Here is a 17,884-nt window from a genome sequence, read left to right as displayed (position 1 = left end):
CCGTGTGTGTCACACTAAGGGCAGGGCGGTGTGTGTGACCCGTGTGTGTCACAGGGCTGTGTGACCCGTGTGTGTCACACTAAGGGCAGGGCAGTGTGTGTGACCCGTGTGTGTCACAGGGCTGTGTGACCCGTGTGTGTCACACTAAGGGCAGGGCGCCCGTCCCGGCCCGCTCCGAGGGACACGGCAGGGCTGACACCCCCTCTGACCCCCCCGGCAGTGATGCCCATTAACACCCTCACTGACACCCCACTAAGTTAACACCCCACTAACCAACACCCCACTGACACCCCACTGACACCCCACTAACCAACACCCCACTGACACCCCACTGACACCCCACTGACACCCCACTGACACCCCCACTGACACCCCACTAACACCCCACTAACTAACACCCCACTGACACCCCACTGACACCCCCACTGACACCCCGATACACCGCACTAACACCCCACTGACACCCCACTAACACCCCACTGACACCCCACTAACTAACACCCCACTAACACCCCACTAACACCCCACTGACACCCCACTAACACCCCACTGACACCCCACTAACACCCCACTGACACCCCGATACACCGCACTAACACCCCACTGACACCCCACTGACACCCCGATACACCGCACTGACACCCCACTGACCCCCCGATGCACGGCACTGACGCCCCACTGGCAGACACCCCGCACTCTGTGACGCTCCCGCTCAGCGCTCTCGGCCCCCACGCCGTGCCCGGCCCGGGGCGCGCTGCCCGCGGCTCCTTCGGGCGATTTCCCCGACTCCGGCCGCGCCTCGGCCGCTGGCCGATCCCGGGGAAGCAGCAGCGGGGGCGGCGGGCCGCGGCTCGGGAAAGGCTCGGGAAAGGCTCGGGAGGCGCCGCCGGGCCGCCCTGCGCTCGGCCGCCGCTCGGGCCTGGGGCTCGCTGCCCCGGCGGGGCTCGCGTTGGGAGCGCCACGTTTCAAACACGTGTGTAGAGCATTGTGTAGAGCCTTCCCCTATCCCTTCTCCTCCCCCTCTTCTTCTCTTCGAGAGGAACTGGAATCCGAACGGTGAGATGTAGAAGAGCGCGAATCCCCGTGAATCCCATCTGAATAAATGTCTATATTAATGAATTATTAACTCGGCCGCTCGTGACCTTAAAACTGGAATGAGGAGACGCCTAGGGCAAGAAGGAAAGCTGCTGAATCCTTTATCGGACTCCTGTCAGAGGTAACCGACCATTTGTCTTTCCCAGATCAGGAGAATTAATTAATATGAAAGGCAAACTTTTTAATTGTGTGTCAAACGAAATCAGATAGGGTGTCCCCGATTCAATCCCTTGCTAAAAGGGTTTTAGCTCCCTTTTCTAACTCAAGCCTAAAATAAAGCCTTCGAGTTTTCAAAGAGAAGGGCATCCTTCATAGGTGTTGCTTACAAAACAAAACCCAACCAAGCAAGAGAAAAAAAAAGAAAAGAAAAAAAAAAAAAAAGAAAGAAAGAAACCAGAAAACCCCACAAAACACAACCAAATACCCTAAAATGGGAAAAGAAATCGCACGGAAAATGATGAATTTGGGTAGTTAATTTATCGATCTTGGCTCCTCTTCCCGCTTGTTTTATTTTAGAGGTCATTAATCAATGAAGAAAAACACCACCGTGTTCCCCCTTTGCATTTAATACATTTACCCTCCTTATTTATTTCTTTTGAACAAATTCCTAGCAAATATTCACCAATCGATTCGTAGGCGATGGATTTTTATAAAGGTTTGATCGCCTTCTAAACGGTCAATGTGATTTGTTTCAGCTCTCCTCCTCTAAATAATGAAAAAGCCTGAGAGAAGAGGAAGGAGATGGCAGCAGTTAAAGCTTCCTTTCTTTTTTCCCCCTCTCATCTTTACATCCAGGAGCAAAGAAATGAAATAATTTTTAAATTTTTTTTTTTTTTATTTTAAAGCCAAACTCACAGCAAGAGCAAACCCAAGAAACAGTAGCAGAGCAGCTCGGGGGAGCCGGCAGGGACGCGCACGAACCGCTCTGCCTGGGGGAGCGAGAGCAGAGGTCAGGGCCGGCCGAAGCCGCCCCGGGGAGGCGCAGGTTCAGGGCTGGGAGCCCGGCTGGCGGATTCCCGAGGGAGACGAGGGGCCGGCAGCGGAGATGTTTCGGAGGGACTGGGCGAGAAGCCGCCCCCTGCCCGTCCGTCTGTCCCGTCCGTCTGTCCCGTCCGTCTGTCCCGCCCGCCGCTCGGCAGCGGCGCTGACCCGCGCTCGCCGACCCTGACCGCCGGTGCTCTCGTCCCGTCCCACGCTGCTCCCGCGGAGCTCCCCGCGGCCGGGGACAGCAGCCGAGGGACGAGCGCGGCGTGCCCGCAGCAGAGCCGGCCCGGTGCTGGGGGCAGCGGCTCCCTCCCCCCGTGCCCTCCGCGAACCCGGCGCGCCGAGCCTTGCTCCTTCCTCTCCTCTGGTCCGGCAGCGTCTCGGAGCGCCAAGGCAGCCTGTAAATCCCATTCTGCCACCTTGATCGCTCAAAGCGCTTCTTCTCTGTCTGCTAAAAAAATGGCAGAAGCAACAGATTGAAGTACTCCTGAATATGAACCCTCATGGAATACTTCTGTTAACAAGTCGAAGCAAATGCAGGTATTGACAATGTACTTAAATCCATTAGTTGGGCTCTTTCCTCTACTTCGTCACATTTTTCTAGCGAGAAACGAATTTTTCAGATTGCTACCACCAAAAGAAATTCACTATTTTAGAAAGAAGTCCAATAAGGAAGACAACCATCGCACAGATGTGCGCGTAAAGGTAAAATAAAAATAAATTAAAGAGTCAGATGGGGCGGAATAAAATTGTGACCAGGAGGGAGGTGGGTAGGAACGAGACGTTGTTTTAATGCAGTGAAAACGGAGAAAACCAAGCGCGCCCACTGCCAGCGCGCCCAACACTGACGGCCAGCGACGGTGCGAACAGACCGGCAGCCCCACCTCTGTCCCCGGGCTGAGCGGCAGCGCCGCGGAGCTACAGAGAGAGCATTGAGAGGGCGAGAGGGATGAAAATTATTACATATTGCATCATAGAATTGATCAAAGACTTAAAGAAGGCTTTTATACCCAACTTTATAACCCCTAAAAATGAATGCTGGGGGTGCTCCTACTCGTGTTTGCCTTTAATTTAGGTGTTATCAATCTATACAGCAGATGACGGATGACCATGTCAAAATTACTCCAGTCAAAACATTTTTTGCCCGAGCCGTGTTCAAATTTGTGTTAAAATGTCCTGCCTTAGACACAGACAAAGTCTAAACAGCAGCAGCTTTCCCAGGCTCTGCGAGAATGAAGGGTGGGAAAGAAACAAACTGGAATCAGGGTGGGGACAAGGGTGAAAACATATTACACGCTCACATGTTACTTTTGTGGGCAACTGTGCATTCAGTGTGCGTATAACACCTGTCTACGAGGGTTCTTCTGGCACTAGAGAGATGTTTTGGTAAGATAAACAGTTCGTGCATTTTGTCCTCAATGCAAGGCATAATATGTACGAACCATATACCTGAGAGATTATAGTTCTTGTCTGTTTTTTCACGTGGTCTAGGAAAGAAACTGAAAAAAGCCCCAAACTTGTAAATACTCACTGATATGTGAGCTCAACAACTGAGCAGCGGGGCGGGAAACCCAAGTTTCTAAGCAGAGTGGGGACGGAAAGTCACTAGAGATGAGAAGTTTCTCGCCACAGGTTGCATCTCCCTCATGCATGCTTCTTGCACTGCGCTGTAACCCGGTACAAAGAGCAGGAGTGAGGCGTGCTGGCGGTGCTCGGGGATGCAGGGTCTGAGCAAGGAGAAGCTCTGGGGCGGGGGGGTCCCTCAGCCGCGCTGGGACCGGTCTCGGGCGGCCGAGGGGAAAAGGAGGCATGTCACCCCGCGCACAGCACCAACTATCTGAGACAGCACCGGGACAGGTCGGGTAGGTGCCTAAAATCCGCCCCAGTCCCCGAGGGGCCAAAAGCCAGTGAGGCAAGAGCCTCGTAGCTGACGGGAGCTGGCCGGGTGCGGGGCGCTGGGGCCGGGAGCTCCCGGCGCTCGGCTCCGGGCTGGGCGCAGCGGATCCCGCTCGGGACGGGGCCGGTCCCCCGCTCCCCTCCGCCGAGGAAAAAGCCAAAATCCCAAAATCCCAGCAGCTCTTTGCCTTTTTTCTGGGCGATTTTACTTCGGAGGTGGGAGCGGGGGAGGGGAGGGGGGAGAGGAAAAAAGAGAGGATGGGAAGGAAACTGGAGAGAGGGAAACAGGAGAGAGGGAAAGAGGTCGAAGGCTGGGGGGTGGGAGGGAGGGAAGGAGGAGGGAAGGGAAGAAAGGGGCACTTTAAAAGTTGAGCAAGGAACAAAGTGGGGGAAGTTGCCAAAAAAAGAGCTCTGCATCCAGACTCGCTGGTAACTTCCCGATCCCTCCCCTCCTTCTCGTACACACCACACACACTTGTATTTTGCGCTGTCGTAAAACCCACGTGTCTCGCCCAGAGCCTGCCAGAGCCGAGCCGAGAGCCCGGCCGCGACTGCGATGCGCAGCCACAGCAGAGGGAGCCCGGTGGCTCGCAGCTAGCCGTCCCTCCGGTCCTCGGAACCTGGAGAAGGATCAGCCCCCTCCCGCGTGGACAAAGATCGGAGAAGTCTTTGCTCCCGGCCGCTGTCCGGCTCGGAGGCTCCCGGAGCAGCCGGCCCCTCCGCACGCCGCCCGCGCAGCAGCAGCAGCGGCAGCAGCAGCAGCGCTCGCCCCGCTCAGGTAAGGCAGGCGCGGCCCGGGCCCCTCCGAGCTGCCGGCACAGCGCGGCCCTCGAGCCCGGGCAGGGAGAGCCCGAGTGGGGAACAGCAGGGAGAGACCCGCGCGTCTGTGCGTGTGCCTGAACTTTCCTCCGCCTCCGCCTCCTCCTCCTCCTCCCTGTTGTCAGAGGACAGTCGTTTGCTTCCGCGGGGAGAGGGAAGGAGTGGAAAGGGAAGGCAGTGCGTGCGAAGGGGACGGGGTGAGCGGGGGCTCTCGGGCCGAGGGCGGTGTGAGGGGCTGCCCGCCACCGCCCGCCTCCTGCCCGGGCTCCGCCGTGTCGCCCCGGCCACCGCTTTTCTCGTCCTGGGGCTTTTCGGGACGAGGCTTTCTCCTGACGGATCTGGCCACGGACCGGAGAAGCGACGGGCGCGCGGTCCCGCACGGCCGCGGCGCAGAGCCCACGCGTGGCACAGCGTGTCCCAGCGTCTGTCCGACCGCGGGTCCCACCGCGGGGCCGGGCGGCCCTGCCAGGGCGGGGCGGGGGTCTCACCTCTTCTGTCCCCTTTCTCCCTGCTCCACAGGCAGAGCGATGCTGAAGCCCGGAGATCCCGGCGGATCCGCGTTCCTGAAGGTGGATCCCGCCTATCTGCAGCACTGGCAGCAGCTTTTCCCGCAGACCAGCCAGCTCAAAAGCAGCGGGCCCCTCGCCCAGCTCCAGCCACCCGAGAGAGCCGAGCCCCCGGCTGACAGCCTCCGCCAGCGCCCGACCTCCCTCTCCTCCGCCTCCTCCTCCTCTTCCTCGTCCACTCCGTCTTCCTCCTCCACCTCGTCCTGCGTCGCTGCAGCCGCGGCTTCTCTGGCCGGCCTGACCTCCCTGCCCGTGACCCAGGTCCCGGTGTTCGGCCCGCTGCAGAGCTCGGAGCTCCCGGCCGGGGCAGCGCCCGTTCCCCTGCAGGGCAAGGATTTGTGCGGGGCCGGCGGCGGCAAATGCGGCGAGCGTGGCGCCGCTCGGTACCGCTGCACGGCCGAGGAGCTGGACTACTACCTGTACGGGCAGCAGCGCATGGAGATCATCCCCCTGAACCAGCACACCAGCGACCCCAACAACCGTACGTACCGTGCCCTTCTCGCCCCCTCCGCCGCTTCCCCTGCGCGCCTGGGGCCGGCTCGGGGACGCTCCATGCTGCGGTCGGTGCCTGCACCGCTCTCACTCCACCAGGAGCATCCTCCGTCTTGCCCTTCCCTCCCTTTAGTTTTTGCCTTGATACCAGTTGTTTCAGGAGACGGGCTGCAGCCCTTCAGCAGCAGTTTTTCTGGTCTGAAAGCCGTGTCCCTCCCTGGAAGGCACGCTTCGCCCGAAAGGCTGTGGCCGGGGTAGATTTCTTTTGGAGGGCTGCTTAGGAAAATGGATTCAGCAAAGGTTCAGGGCGACTAGCTACAAAGCTGGTCCTTTCTCGCCTTGTATGTCCCATTCCATTCCTGCCCGGAAAGCCCGGGCTTCGCTGAATATCCAGAAATCAATTACTCCTCCGAGGTGGGCAGGGGAAAAGTTGCAGTTTTCATCAGATGGTCTAGGGCAAAGTTTTTCTCTTTCTTATCTCGGAGTATCGTTTCCTTTCAGACCTCGTTAACACCTCGTTGGTTTTAGTTTCCACCCCTACGGAAAAGCATGACACGGTCATTTAAAGAGAAAAGCCGATTTTCTCGACGAAAAAGTCTGCACGAGTCAGAATTAATTTAGGACTTGGAAGTTCTAAAGAGTTTTATACTGCTGTTGCCTATTATACAGCTGGGAGGGTTTTTTGGGGGGGGAGGGGGCTTCCCTATCATTACACATCTGTACGGATGAATGGTTTGTAATTTTAGAAACTTCTGTCTTTTTTTTTTACCCTGTATCTATCAATACGATGCGACCGAGGAAATTCACGACATGAAAAGAACTATATGAACTCCTAATAGTTCGTCAGTTTCATAACTAACATTCAGAGCACACGGATCTGGATCTGTCCCTCTTAAAACACATGGCCTCGACCCATGCACTTTAAAAAAAATATTATTGTTTCAAACACTCTCTTTTATCCTAAGATTTCTTAAAACTCTTTTTTTTTTTGGTTGTCCTTCTCAACCACCACTCCCCAAATGTCGGTTTAAGGAAGGCTGTTGAACAGAAAAACAGTACCCCAAACCAGCAATCCTGAAACACATGCCCAAGCAAAACGCGGATTCGTTTAATTCAATTTCAGACGAGAAGCTTGTTTTGAAAGTTTCCATGACATCCTGCTATGTATTAATTAAACTGGGTGGGTGCTAGCACAGTCTTCAGCGATGCGCATATGTTGGGGGGGAAAGCTGAATCGGGGTTTGGTGGAGATTTTTCCCGCCTTCTTAACATTTCAAATGTTTCTATATTGGTTGTCGACTTTATTTTGAGCGACTTCCTCATGCTTAGTCTTACCTTGTAGTGAAACTTGTTGTGTATTTTGTGTTCTCGGGTGAAGAAAACGTGATATTATAAATTACATGCAGAAAATGGTATCCGAAATGCACTTCTAATCGACAACCGAAGGTTCAAACAATCCATGTTTTACTTCTCGGAGCCGCTCTGTAAACCTAAAGAGTAAAGGTTGTAAAAGGAGAAAGGAATATTAAAAAGCGTTTGCAAGGGGGGGGGGGATATTTTTAAGGACTGAGTGGAATAAGAGCACCCCGCAGAGTCGGAGGCGAAGCCTGAATAATTTCTTCCCGAGCGCGGTATAAAAGGTGGAAGCTTCGGGGAAGCAAAGGGATCGATCGCGGAAAGGCCGCTTGTGAATCGCGTCCGGCTCTGGCGGGGCAGCGCTCGCCGTCGGAAGGACGGGCAGGGGGCAGCCAGCGCCATCTCGACTTTTTTTATGTTTGTTTTTCTTCAGCTAGATCTAAACATTCCTATAATTTACTTGTTTGCTAGGCGGCTTTCGCTCTAGCGGTTATTAGCTGCCTCGGAGCGAAACTCGCAGCCCGAGTGTTTCTGTCTTCTGGGACCAAGCGCAGTTGCAAACTAAACTGTCAGTGAGGAAGGAGTGCCGCAGCTACAGCCCGTGCCGTGCCACGCACTCCCAGCCCTCGCACGGTCGGGGAACAAGCTGCAGGACACGGGCCTGGCTGCCCGAGCGCGGCCGGGGTCACGCTAGCGGTGCGTGGGCAGCGGGGTTTCTACCGCCTTGACTCCCACCCTCACTCCCGTTTCGCACCGTTCCCACCCTCACTGCCCGCTTGAGGGGAAGGAGGTGGGGGCTGTGGGTGAGATGAGGCGCCGTCTGTTTAGTTTGAGTCGTACTTGCTTGCTGCGCTTCCATCTGCGGACAGCCCCAAGGGCAGCCCGGGACGGGCGGGCTCTCCCCAGCCCGGCACAGTCACCCGCCTGCCGGGATCCACGCCCTGCCCGGAGCGGGGGCGCCGCTCTGCTCCTCTGCCCGGCCCCGCAGGCTCCGTCTGTGTCTCTGGCTCTAATCCCAGCTGTACCTCCTTCACCAACCGAGCGGGTGCCCTGTTTCCCCCACTTTCCCAAATAACACCCCTCTCTCCATGCCGAGCATCCCTTCCTTTTGCGGCGCTCCCCGCGTGTCCCCGCTCCCCGGCAGGTCCCACCCGCTCCGCAGAGGCGCCGGCAGACTCCGCGTGTGTCCCGCTGGTTCTGCGGGGCCGGGGCGGCGGCCGGGCCCGCCGGGGGAGCCCGAGCGGCGGCCGAGGCTGTCCAGGCTGCCGAGGCTGTCTGTCCATCCCATCCCGTCCCGTCCCGGCTGCCGTGGCTGTCCCGTCCAGGCTGCCGAGGCTGTCTGTCCATCCCATCCCGTCCCGTCCCGGCTGCCGTGGCTGTCTGTCCGTCCCGTCCGGTCCCGTCCCGTCCCGGCCTCCCCGCCCGTTCCCGCTCCCCAGCGCTCGGCCCGGCCCGGCGCCGGGCGGCCGCCGTGGGAAGATGGATGGGCGGCGGTTTCCCAGTAGACACACGCCTTGATCGTCAAATATCAATGAATATGGCACGGTCTTGGGCGAGGGAAGGGGCGGGGGCCGCCTAGGAGCTGTGGGTTAAGCGTCTGCATGTAATTGCTTTAAATTGAAAGGGAATAAGCTAGGGAAAAGTAATAATAATGATAATAAAAAAGAAGCAATTAAGAGGCAAAACCCTGACTAGAGCCCAGCAGTCTTTACCCGTAGGGAAGTAAAGGGGATTATGCTAAAGCCCCGATAAAGTGGCTGGCGGCTGGGGACCGTTTTCTTTCCAGCCTGGAATCTGGAAGGACGAGGATATTTCTGGGCGCTGGGGCGGGCAGGAGCGATGTCCTCGGGTGAGCCCGGGGCTGCGGGACCGGCTGTTCTCCCGGAGGCTCGCCCCGAGCTCCTGGGGAGGCGCGTCCGCACCGAGAGCTCTGAGCACCAACCTGCCGCTGTAATAAATACGCCGTGTAAAACTGAAGTGTCACGCCACCAAGCACTTTGCACGCCTTTTCCCATTCAATTTATGGGGAGACAGAGTATATGTAACATGCTGTGAAGTGGATCGGTGTGGAAAATATTCGGACTTTTTTTTTTTTTCCTTTGGACTGCTGGTAACCTGTATGATTTAGCTATTTTACATCATTAGTTACCCAGCACCCTTAAACATAGCAGATAGCCATACATTAGATTGAGGTTAGAGAAGGTGGTGACTGTTTATTTAGGGTGATAAAATGGTCCATCAGCAGTAATCTCCATCGATATGTGCCACCAGGAGATGAAGGATGAGGGGACAAGCCACAATTAATTGCCCTATAGTTTTGTAGGAGAGAGTGGAGCCGGTGCGGGCTGAACTTCGATCTCCTCTCCTGGCGCCTATTCATCATCTCTGCATTGTATATGGGGGTCTCTCAGGGGCAGAGGGTGGCAAGGTTTATCTACACACAATATTCTCCTACCCTTCTCATACCTGACACGGAAATTTAATTCATTCATACCTACAGTAGAAGGCAGGGAAAAACAAACCCACCTCCCTCAACCCGCCCCACACTCGCCTATTAAAAATAACCCGAAAGCCCCTCTGAAGGCGGGGCGGGCCCCCTGACCCGCTCCGGGGCGCTCTGGCGAAGGAGGAACCACCGCGGGGTGTGCCTGAGCCCCGGCCGGAGCGGCGGAGCCCGCGGGGGAGCGGGCAGCGAGGCACTGCCCGGGGCCACAGCCCTGCCAGAGGGGACCGGGACAGCCCCGGGACAGCGGGCCGGGCTCGGTCCCGCTCTCGGCAGAGAGCTGCTAGAGTTAATAACTAAATAAATAGAGGGCACCCCACGGGAAAACGCATCCGTGTTTCGTGGCCCCGAAAGTCCGCCTCCAGTGAGGCAGTCTGATAGAAACTGCCAATAATTTGGTGAAAGGAGGTGGATGCCAGCTCATCGATGAGGAAGCTGAAGTACGAGGGAGGCTGAGCTTCCCTGGAAAGCTCCAGCCCTCAGGAAAGGAAGGGAAACAGTCCCTTCCAGCCCTGCCTCCTGCTTAGCTGCGTACCCGGGCCCAGACAGGGATGCAGGGCCAGCCGTGGTGATTTATACTTGCAAGTGAGTAATACCATGTGAAATGATGGCCACTTACACTGGATACCTGCATGCTTGCGGTGAATTATGGAGCAAAGGGTCAGAGGCCGCCCTTCTTTAATACCAGGAAACTGCAGGTATCCAGTCTAACTGCACCTTTGAAGCATATTATTGCTGAGGAAAAAATGTATTTCTCTCATTTATTGTTACAGCTGGTTTGCTGGTATAAACACTGTGTTAAACCCTAGTTTCACTGACGAAAGGTTTTTCCTTCCAGATTTGCTTTAAAGTGTGCAGTAGTAGTGTTATTTATGTTGGTGTGTGTTTAAAATTACATTTTGGGGGCAATGATATGTCCTTTTGCCTAGGTTTAGTACTTTTAAGTGTACTCACACGGAGTTATAGTATTGGCATTACACTGTGTTCATTTTTCTGAAGGCACATAAACAGTAACATCTTCCAATCCTTCCATAAGAACCATGCCAAACAGCTCCTCTAGGAAATCCTTTAATTTTCTTTTTCTTGCATCTTCCTTTCCTTAATCCTCCTTATCTATAGAATACGAAGGTATAAAGAAGGAAACTGATCTCCTTCCAAAGTGTTTGGCTGTATCTGGGCTTGCAATACAGTATTCCCACTGACTTTACCTTCTACATCTCTAGATTTTATCAGGACATACTCTGCTCTGGCTGCAGTCCTCCTTTATTTTTCCATTTTCAGCAAGTCCTCCAATTTTGTTACATTTCTTTCTTCTTCTTGACTTGATTTGGGGCTTGACTGATGCTATTGCAGAAAGCAGAATTATCCATTTCAGCCGCTCTCAGTGAAGCCCTGTGCTCACACTCAGCTGCTCTCCGAGGCCAAAACTGGAGGAAGGGCACAGGACAGCTCTCCTTGACACCCTGTCTGGCCATGTTCTGGGAAGTTCACACTTTTAGAAGCATCATTTTCGTGTGAACCCCCCCACAGCAGTGTGGGTGATAATGGCCACTCTGGTGATGTCAGGGGACCTCAACACTGCCCCTCTCAAAGCCCTGCTTCTTTTCCATGTCTTATTAAGCATGTTGGTGCAGCGTGCCACATTGTGCTCTGCAGCACACACAAAAACGATGCTTTTCATCCTGCTATGAGGCAGGATAGTGTGCAAGTCTTGGAGCTCTTGATTTCTTTCCCCAAAATGATATGAAGGAAATCCTTCCCTTGTCCTCTGAGGCAAAGGAATACATTGCCTACAGTGGCAGTCTTTAAATGGACGCTTTCATGTATTACATCATTACACAAAAGTTAGTTACAGGACAGGAAAAGATGCACAGTAGCTTTTTACTCCAGGCATGGTAAAATATAGCTAGGATGGTTTCCATTCCTTATAACATTTATGAGAATTTTTAAAGATTTTATTTGTGCAATTACATAGCAACTAAAGCTAAATGTATGAAGCATGAAACTAAGAGGAATTTCAGTACTGCTTAGTATTAAAGACAGATTCCTTCCTTCTCATCAACAAGACATTAGCCAAAACAGTTTCAAAAGATGTTCCATTTTCCAAATTTTCAGCTTTGGCAGGACAAAGGGGAAAGGAACACAGCGGGGGATCAGATACTGTGACTGCCAAGCATTAAGACATTACCACTGTTTTTGGACACTGGAAAATAAATATCACCATGTGTGACTTTCTGTAAGGGTAAATGACAGTGACACGGGGTTTGTTTGTACTCCTTGACAATTTCTTAGTTTCTTTTTCTTGGAAATGCAGAAATAAAATGTTTAATCCAAATCCATGCACACATATTGTCAGAATTAAGTTAAGGAATTATTGTTCTAGGCAGGTACTGAAATTTTTGTGCATGAAAAGTTATGTATATCTGGCGGCCGTATGCAGGAACTCGACACTGAGATTGTCTGACTGGAGTAAAGAAGATATTGAGCAGGTTTAATGTAAATTTCTCCAGAGATACAATTCCTCTAAGAAAGACATTGTAATCAGCTAGTTATGAGGAGGGTTGTGTATCCAGAAAATATTAAAGCAGTGCAAATAATTAAAATTCAAGGGCCTACCCTGGTGCTAACTGACATCGTGGTTAGATATCGTTTCTTTAAGCTCTCAGTTTTCCTGTAAGATGTTTTCTTTCTGACTTGCATGGGTAGATTGAAATCAATTGATTTCATAGAGTCATAGAACAATTTGTGTTGGAAAAGATCTGTGAAGTCATCAAGTCCAACTGTAGATTGTAGAATTCAGCCATAATCTGTTTAGAGTGTATCACATGCCAAAATGTTTTGGGTTGTGGGCTTGCTTTTTCATTGTTTGGGGTTTTTTCTTCCCTATTCCTACTTGGGATCCTTTCCTATGTGACCTCTGGTGCCAAACTGCAATGCTGCCCCTAATAGCTTAGGACAGGCCAAAACCACAAGGTTTCTTGATGACTGGTTTTGAAGAGGAAAGGGAAGAAAAGATGCTGTGGTGATACCTCACTTTCCAAACTAGCTGTGGAAATAATAACAAAAAAACCCAACCGCCCTGCCGTCCCATTCCCTCCCTCTCCAGCATATACTTGATGACTTTTATTCATCATGCCTCAGAACGGTTGTAGGAATATCTGCTGCATTCTTTTAGGACTAGCCAGAAATATCTTCCCTGGGCTCCTGCAAATCCCACCCACCATCCACCCCCAATTGGCGTGACTGGGAGAGCAAAACCCCTCTGCCGCGGCGCTTCAGCCCAAGGGAAGCCGTTTTGTGGCGGGGATGATGTCCCTAAGGCAGGAGGAGCTGCGCCCTGCGGCCACAGTCGCGCTTTGTGGCGGCGTGAGGGCCGTCCCTGCTGGGTGGCTTTGTCCTGCTGTGCCGCCTGGGCCTGCTGGGGAGGGATGGATGGATGGGTGGGTGGGTGGGTGGATGGATGGATGGAAGGATGGATGGGTGGATGGATGGATGGGTGGATGGATGGATGGGTGGATGGAAGGATGGGTGGATGGATGGATGGATGGGTGGATGGATGGATGGATGGATGGATGGATGGATGGATGGATGGATGGATGGATGGGTGGATGGATGGATGGATGGATGGATGGATGGATGGATGGATGGATGGACGGATGCATGGCCTGGGGCCAGTTTGCCATGCAGCCCCTCTGCAGGGGCACCCTCTAGAGTGATGCATGCCTCAGGGCTTCTCTCCTTGCCTTCTGCTGGGACCTGTGAGCCATGCTGCGGGTGGGGAGCTCAGACGGACAAGCACCAGGTGGAGGCAGGTGTTTTCTGCAAGACTCAAAGGTGTAATGATCTTGAGGGAAATTATCTTCCACACGTGACTTAGTAATCATTTCTTGTTGCTGAATGCACCACTTTTTTAATGGTAAAATTTAAAAGAGGATGACAGGAAAAAGTGTTTATGTAGAGTGTCTAAAACTGCAGAATACACATAGAAGCCATAATTTCAAGATGCATCTTTTACTGTCCTTTAGCAGCTTTTGATGAAATGAAGGGAGGGTTTTCCTTTGAAGGATCTGTAGGAAAGAGACCTACTTAATACACAGTACATCCAGTTTGGAAAGAAGAACATCTGAGTCAGGGCCCCTGAGAATTGAGGCTGTGGTTGCAGGCAGTCTAGCAAGTCTAAATCTGTGGCATAGACCAAGAAACTCCTACTTCTGTAGTGAATGCTGTGCTCTGTTTTTATAAGGAGTGGTATATAAAATTATTAAGGGAAAGATGTAGGACTTGCTACAAGAGAACTACGCCATAATTATTGGTTTTTCTTTGTATTTCTGGAATAAATTTATATGAAAACATTTATTGTGTTACAAAAATGAAATGTGAAGAAGACAGCAATTTATTTCAAGAGATTCATTGTTATGTTAACTCGGCATATCTCCAGAGAAATTAATTTCTTGAACATGAAACATTTTCCTGGAAGATGTACATTTGTGGCATGTGGAATAGTGTGCAGTGGAAATACTTAACCAAAATTTTCTTTGCTCAGAAAAGAAAACCATGGTAGGATCTTCCCAAAATAGAGACACATCATTCATTATTAACAACAGTTAGGGAAATTAACAGTTTTACAAATTGATCTTTTTCACAGGAATTGTTCATGAACTCAGATATGCTGTTTTGGTCTTTTCCTAGCTTCATTTACATTGTACAGGCAAAGAACGTGCATTCTCATTCAATAAATAAAATTTCAAGCGTATGCCCAGAAATATTTGCTGCATAATTTCAGTTTTAAGATTAGATTTGTCTTCAGTAAAGTAAATGTGCATGCAGGCTCCAATTTGTCATTCATGAGGTTCTGGTTTATTTATTTTATTTTCCAAACAGACAGACATGCACACACACATGGTAATGTAAAAACCAGAGTGAATGTTCATTTAAAATAAGGATTAAATTAAATCTTGTTCCAATTAAGCCCTTGGGCTGAGCTGTGGTAAGGCAGTTGAGAGGGACTTGTGACACGCTATGACTGCGTTTTAAAATGTCTCGCTGAAACACACTGGGATGGTTTAACTGCGCTATTTGCATTAGTCAAAAAATTCATCTTTAAAAACATTGTTAAAGTAAATGAATCCTGGCAGGTTTGTGAATACACAAGGCTTGCAAATTGTCTGCAGGATTTCTGCTCAGCCTTTGGAATTTTTTACTTAAGGCTTTGGCGAGATCTGGGAAAGAGCCTACGCAGCGCTCAGAAGGGCACGGCGTGCAGGGGCACCGGAATGGCAGTGCAGGCACAGGGATCGGCGTGGCACGGCCGTGGTGGTGGTGGTGGTGGCCAGCAGCAGGGCACTGACAGCTTTTCCCTCTGTGTCCCCCAGGATGCGACATGTGCGCGGATAACCGGAACGGCGAGTGCCCCATGCACGGGCCCCTGCACTCCCTGCGCCGGCTGGTGGGCACCAGCAGCGCCGCCGCCGCCGCCCCGCCGCCCGAGATCCCCGAGTGGCTGCGGGACCTGCCCCGCGAGGTGTGCCTGTGCACCAGCACCGTGCCCGGCCTGGCCTACGGCATCTGCGCCGCGCAGCGCATCCAGCAGGGCACCTGGATCGGGCCCTTCCAGGGAATCTTGCTCCTGCCAGAGAAGGTTCAAGCTGGTGCCATCAGGAACACTCAGCACCTCTGGGAAGTAAGTTATCGTGTTTCCTTCCTTGTCAAATTTGATCTTTTCGAAGTAAACATGGAGTGTGATTGTATGTAGTACTAGTACCAGAGCTAGCCGTGAAGAAAAGCAAACAACCCCACAACTCAAATAAACCAAGTAAGCAGGTTTGGAAACGTAGCCAGCGCAAGAAAAAGCCTTGCTGTGATAAAGGTGGCCAGAAAACCAGTGGGCAGCACAGAGCTCCAATTGGTCTGCATGAGAAGAGCTGACTGTTGCAGGTGCTGCCGTGTGTAGTAGAGAGTCTTGGTCAGAGAGATCTGAAGCTTTTACAGCACCCGGCGCTTTCTATATTTTGACCTGAGTTACGAGAGCTGATGGAGCTCTCAGGTCACAGCACCAGCTGTATTATGCTAGAGCAGTGCATGTGGGTTGAGATGGAGTGCTGTACCTCTGCTGTGGCCCTCAGCCAGTCCAAGAAAAGCTACTGAAATAAGCCCAGGATCCTACTCCACAGCCTGACCCTTTGCAGCGTGACAGAGTTAGTTCTTGCCCAGTTTAGTTCAGCTCTGGTCCTGTACCTACTGTGCGTTCACCAAAGGAGGTTTCCAGTGCTTTATGAAAGCCACTTTCAGATATCTCAAAGCTGTTGGTTTTTCTTTTTAAAATATTTGTCACTGTCTTAGAGACTGACAGTTATAACTCAGGAAAAACCTATGAACTCTGTGTGTCAGAAAGAGCCTACTCTCTTCCTAGTCTTCTGCCATTAATTTCTTTTGTTTGTACTGGAAGGTATAATTTTTTAGTTCTGCTTAGTCCTCTGTAGCTGCAATCTCTGCTTCCCTCAAAACTAACTGCAACAGTCAGTAGAGACAGGCCCACAGGTCTGTGGTATTTGCTCATCCACACCAGATCCAAATCTTCAGAATATAAGGAATCCATGAAGATGCAGTGTTTTTGCTGTCTTCAGCGTGTGTACAGGGAAAGTGAATGGATCTTTGAAAGATATTTGGGGGTATGGAAAAGTTGGAGCTCCTATGCTTTTCCTGCATGTAAACAAGTAATAAACAACACACCAGGGTCTTTGTCTCAAGGTCTTTATCCAAAAACATCATAGTGGCAAAAAGATTTTCACATTGAAGAGATCAGTCTCATAACACACTTGAATGTGATCAGTAGAACTGGATGAATTGCAATGACTGGGAATTTTGCTGCTGCCTCCAGTGGAGATGGAATTTCTCTTGTACAGCAGATATTAATAACTTGGATTTTAACCCGTTCGTACCAAAGCCCAGTGATTATAATGGCAGTATTTTGGGATATTTATTAATCACATATTTTTTATAGACCACTTTATAATGATGTTGGAATTCGAATTGTTAAGAAGGGTATTGTGATTTAGACTATTCCAATTAACAGAATATATAATAGTGAAATGAGATTGTCAGATCCACATATTACAATAAGAACTGAAATTTAGATAAAGTGAGGCAGATAATTTTTCCATAAATATTCACAGCATGAGTTTAATTTATAAAAACATATGAATTAGTTTTATGCAAGTAAACTTGCAAATACTGACAATACCTTTTTAAATAAGCAAGATTTTTATCATATTTCAGGTTATCTTAAAAATGGATTTGAAGCAATGAAAGAAGCTAGGGCTTTTAAAAAAATTAAAAACAAAACCCAAAAAGATACTAAGGAAAAAAAAAAAAGCCAGTACTATTGTATGTACCAGATTCAGGCTGTAAGTGCTTGTCGGCTGAATTTTTGTGTGGGATTACTCTTGTGCTCTTAACACACAACACAGATTTCCTGTTGGCTAGCAAAATGAATGCATGTATTTTAATAGAATTATCTTAAAAATAAGAATTCAATTTGATTTAATAATAACCTGTTGCTCACGGTCTTGAATTATTTCTGTTAATGACAAAAACTGTTATCAAAGAAACACATATTCTAAGCTCTAGCCAAAATTTTGCTGTTTCTCATTTGTTTTGTCTTTCAATTTGGCATACTTTATCTGTCAGAAGACCAATGTTCAATTAAAAAAATGTATTAAAGTAATCAGAAAGTGTAATTTTACAGAACCTGATCTATGAAAATACATAAAAGCAAATGGCAGTATATATCTAAATAGTCTGTATTCATTTAGTCTACATGGTATAGGAGTGTGGATTAAATCACTGTGAATGATAAATAAATGTTTCATCATAGTCCCTTTTTAAAGTTGTGACCTTAGTCCATTCTCTTTCACCAATATTTCCCACACAGCTGCAAATGCAAGTCTGTCTACAGATCAGCTGTTCAGCATTAGGTCTTGATAGACCTTATGGAGAGAATTTCACATTTTTAGTATCAGAAATTGCATTTTATTATTTTGCCCTCGGAACTGTAAAGTTGATAGATATTTGTTTTAGTTTACAGTCCTTTGTGTACACCAGGCGAACAGAAGGGCAATTGCGAACACTTTTAAGCATAGTTACGGCTTTGGTTGCTTTTTTCTTTGTGCTCTTT

At 50.4% G+C, this 17,884-nt stretch overlaps 1 protein-coding gene across 3 annotated transcripts in view; it reads left to right on the top strand.

The window, feature by feature from the left end:
• The first annotated feature begins 5,269 nt into the window (after window positions 1-5,269).
• The window catches only part of PRDM6 (PR/SET domain 6), an 80,044-nt gene continuing 67,429 nt past the window's right edge, over window positions 5,270-17,884 (top strand). For all 3 annotated transcript variants that reach the window (XR_010031221.1, XR_010031220.1, XM_063180521.1), the window contains exons 1-2: window positions 5,270-5,841; window positions 15,084-15,391. Coding sequence is in view for 1 of the 3 variants with exons in the window: in XM_063180521.1 (XP_063036591.1) it covers window positions 5,322-5,841; window positions 15,084-15,391 (828 nt within the window). In the remaining 2 variants the exon portion in view is untranslated. The remainder of the gene's footprint in view (window positions 5,842-15,083; window positions 15,392-17,884) is intronic.

Source organism: Melospiza melodia, chromosome Z, assembly GCF_035770615.1.
Source record: "Melospiza melodia melodia isolate bMelMel2 chromosome Z, bMelMel2.pri, whole genome shotgun sequence".
Taxonomy (NCBI): Eukaryota; Metazoa; Chordata; class Aves; order Passeriformes; family Passerellidae; genus Melospiza; species Melospiza melodia.
This window is presented reverse-complemented; position numbering and strand designations above follow the sequence as displayed.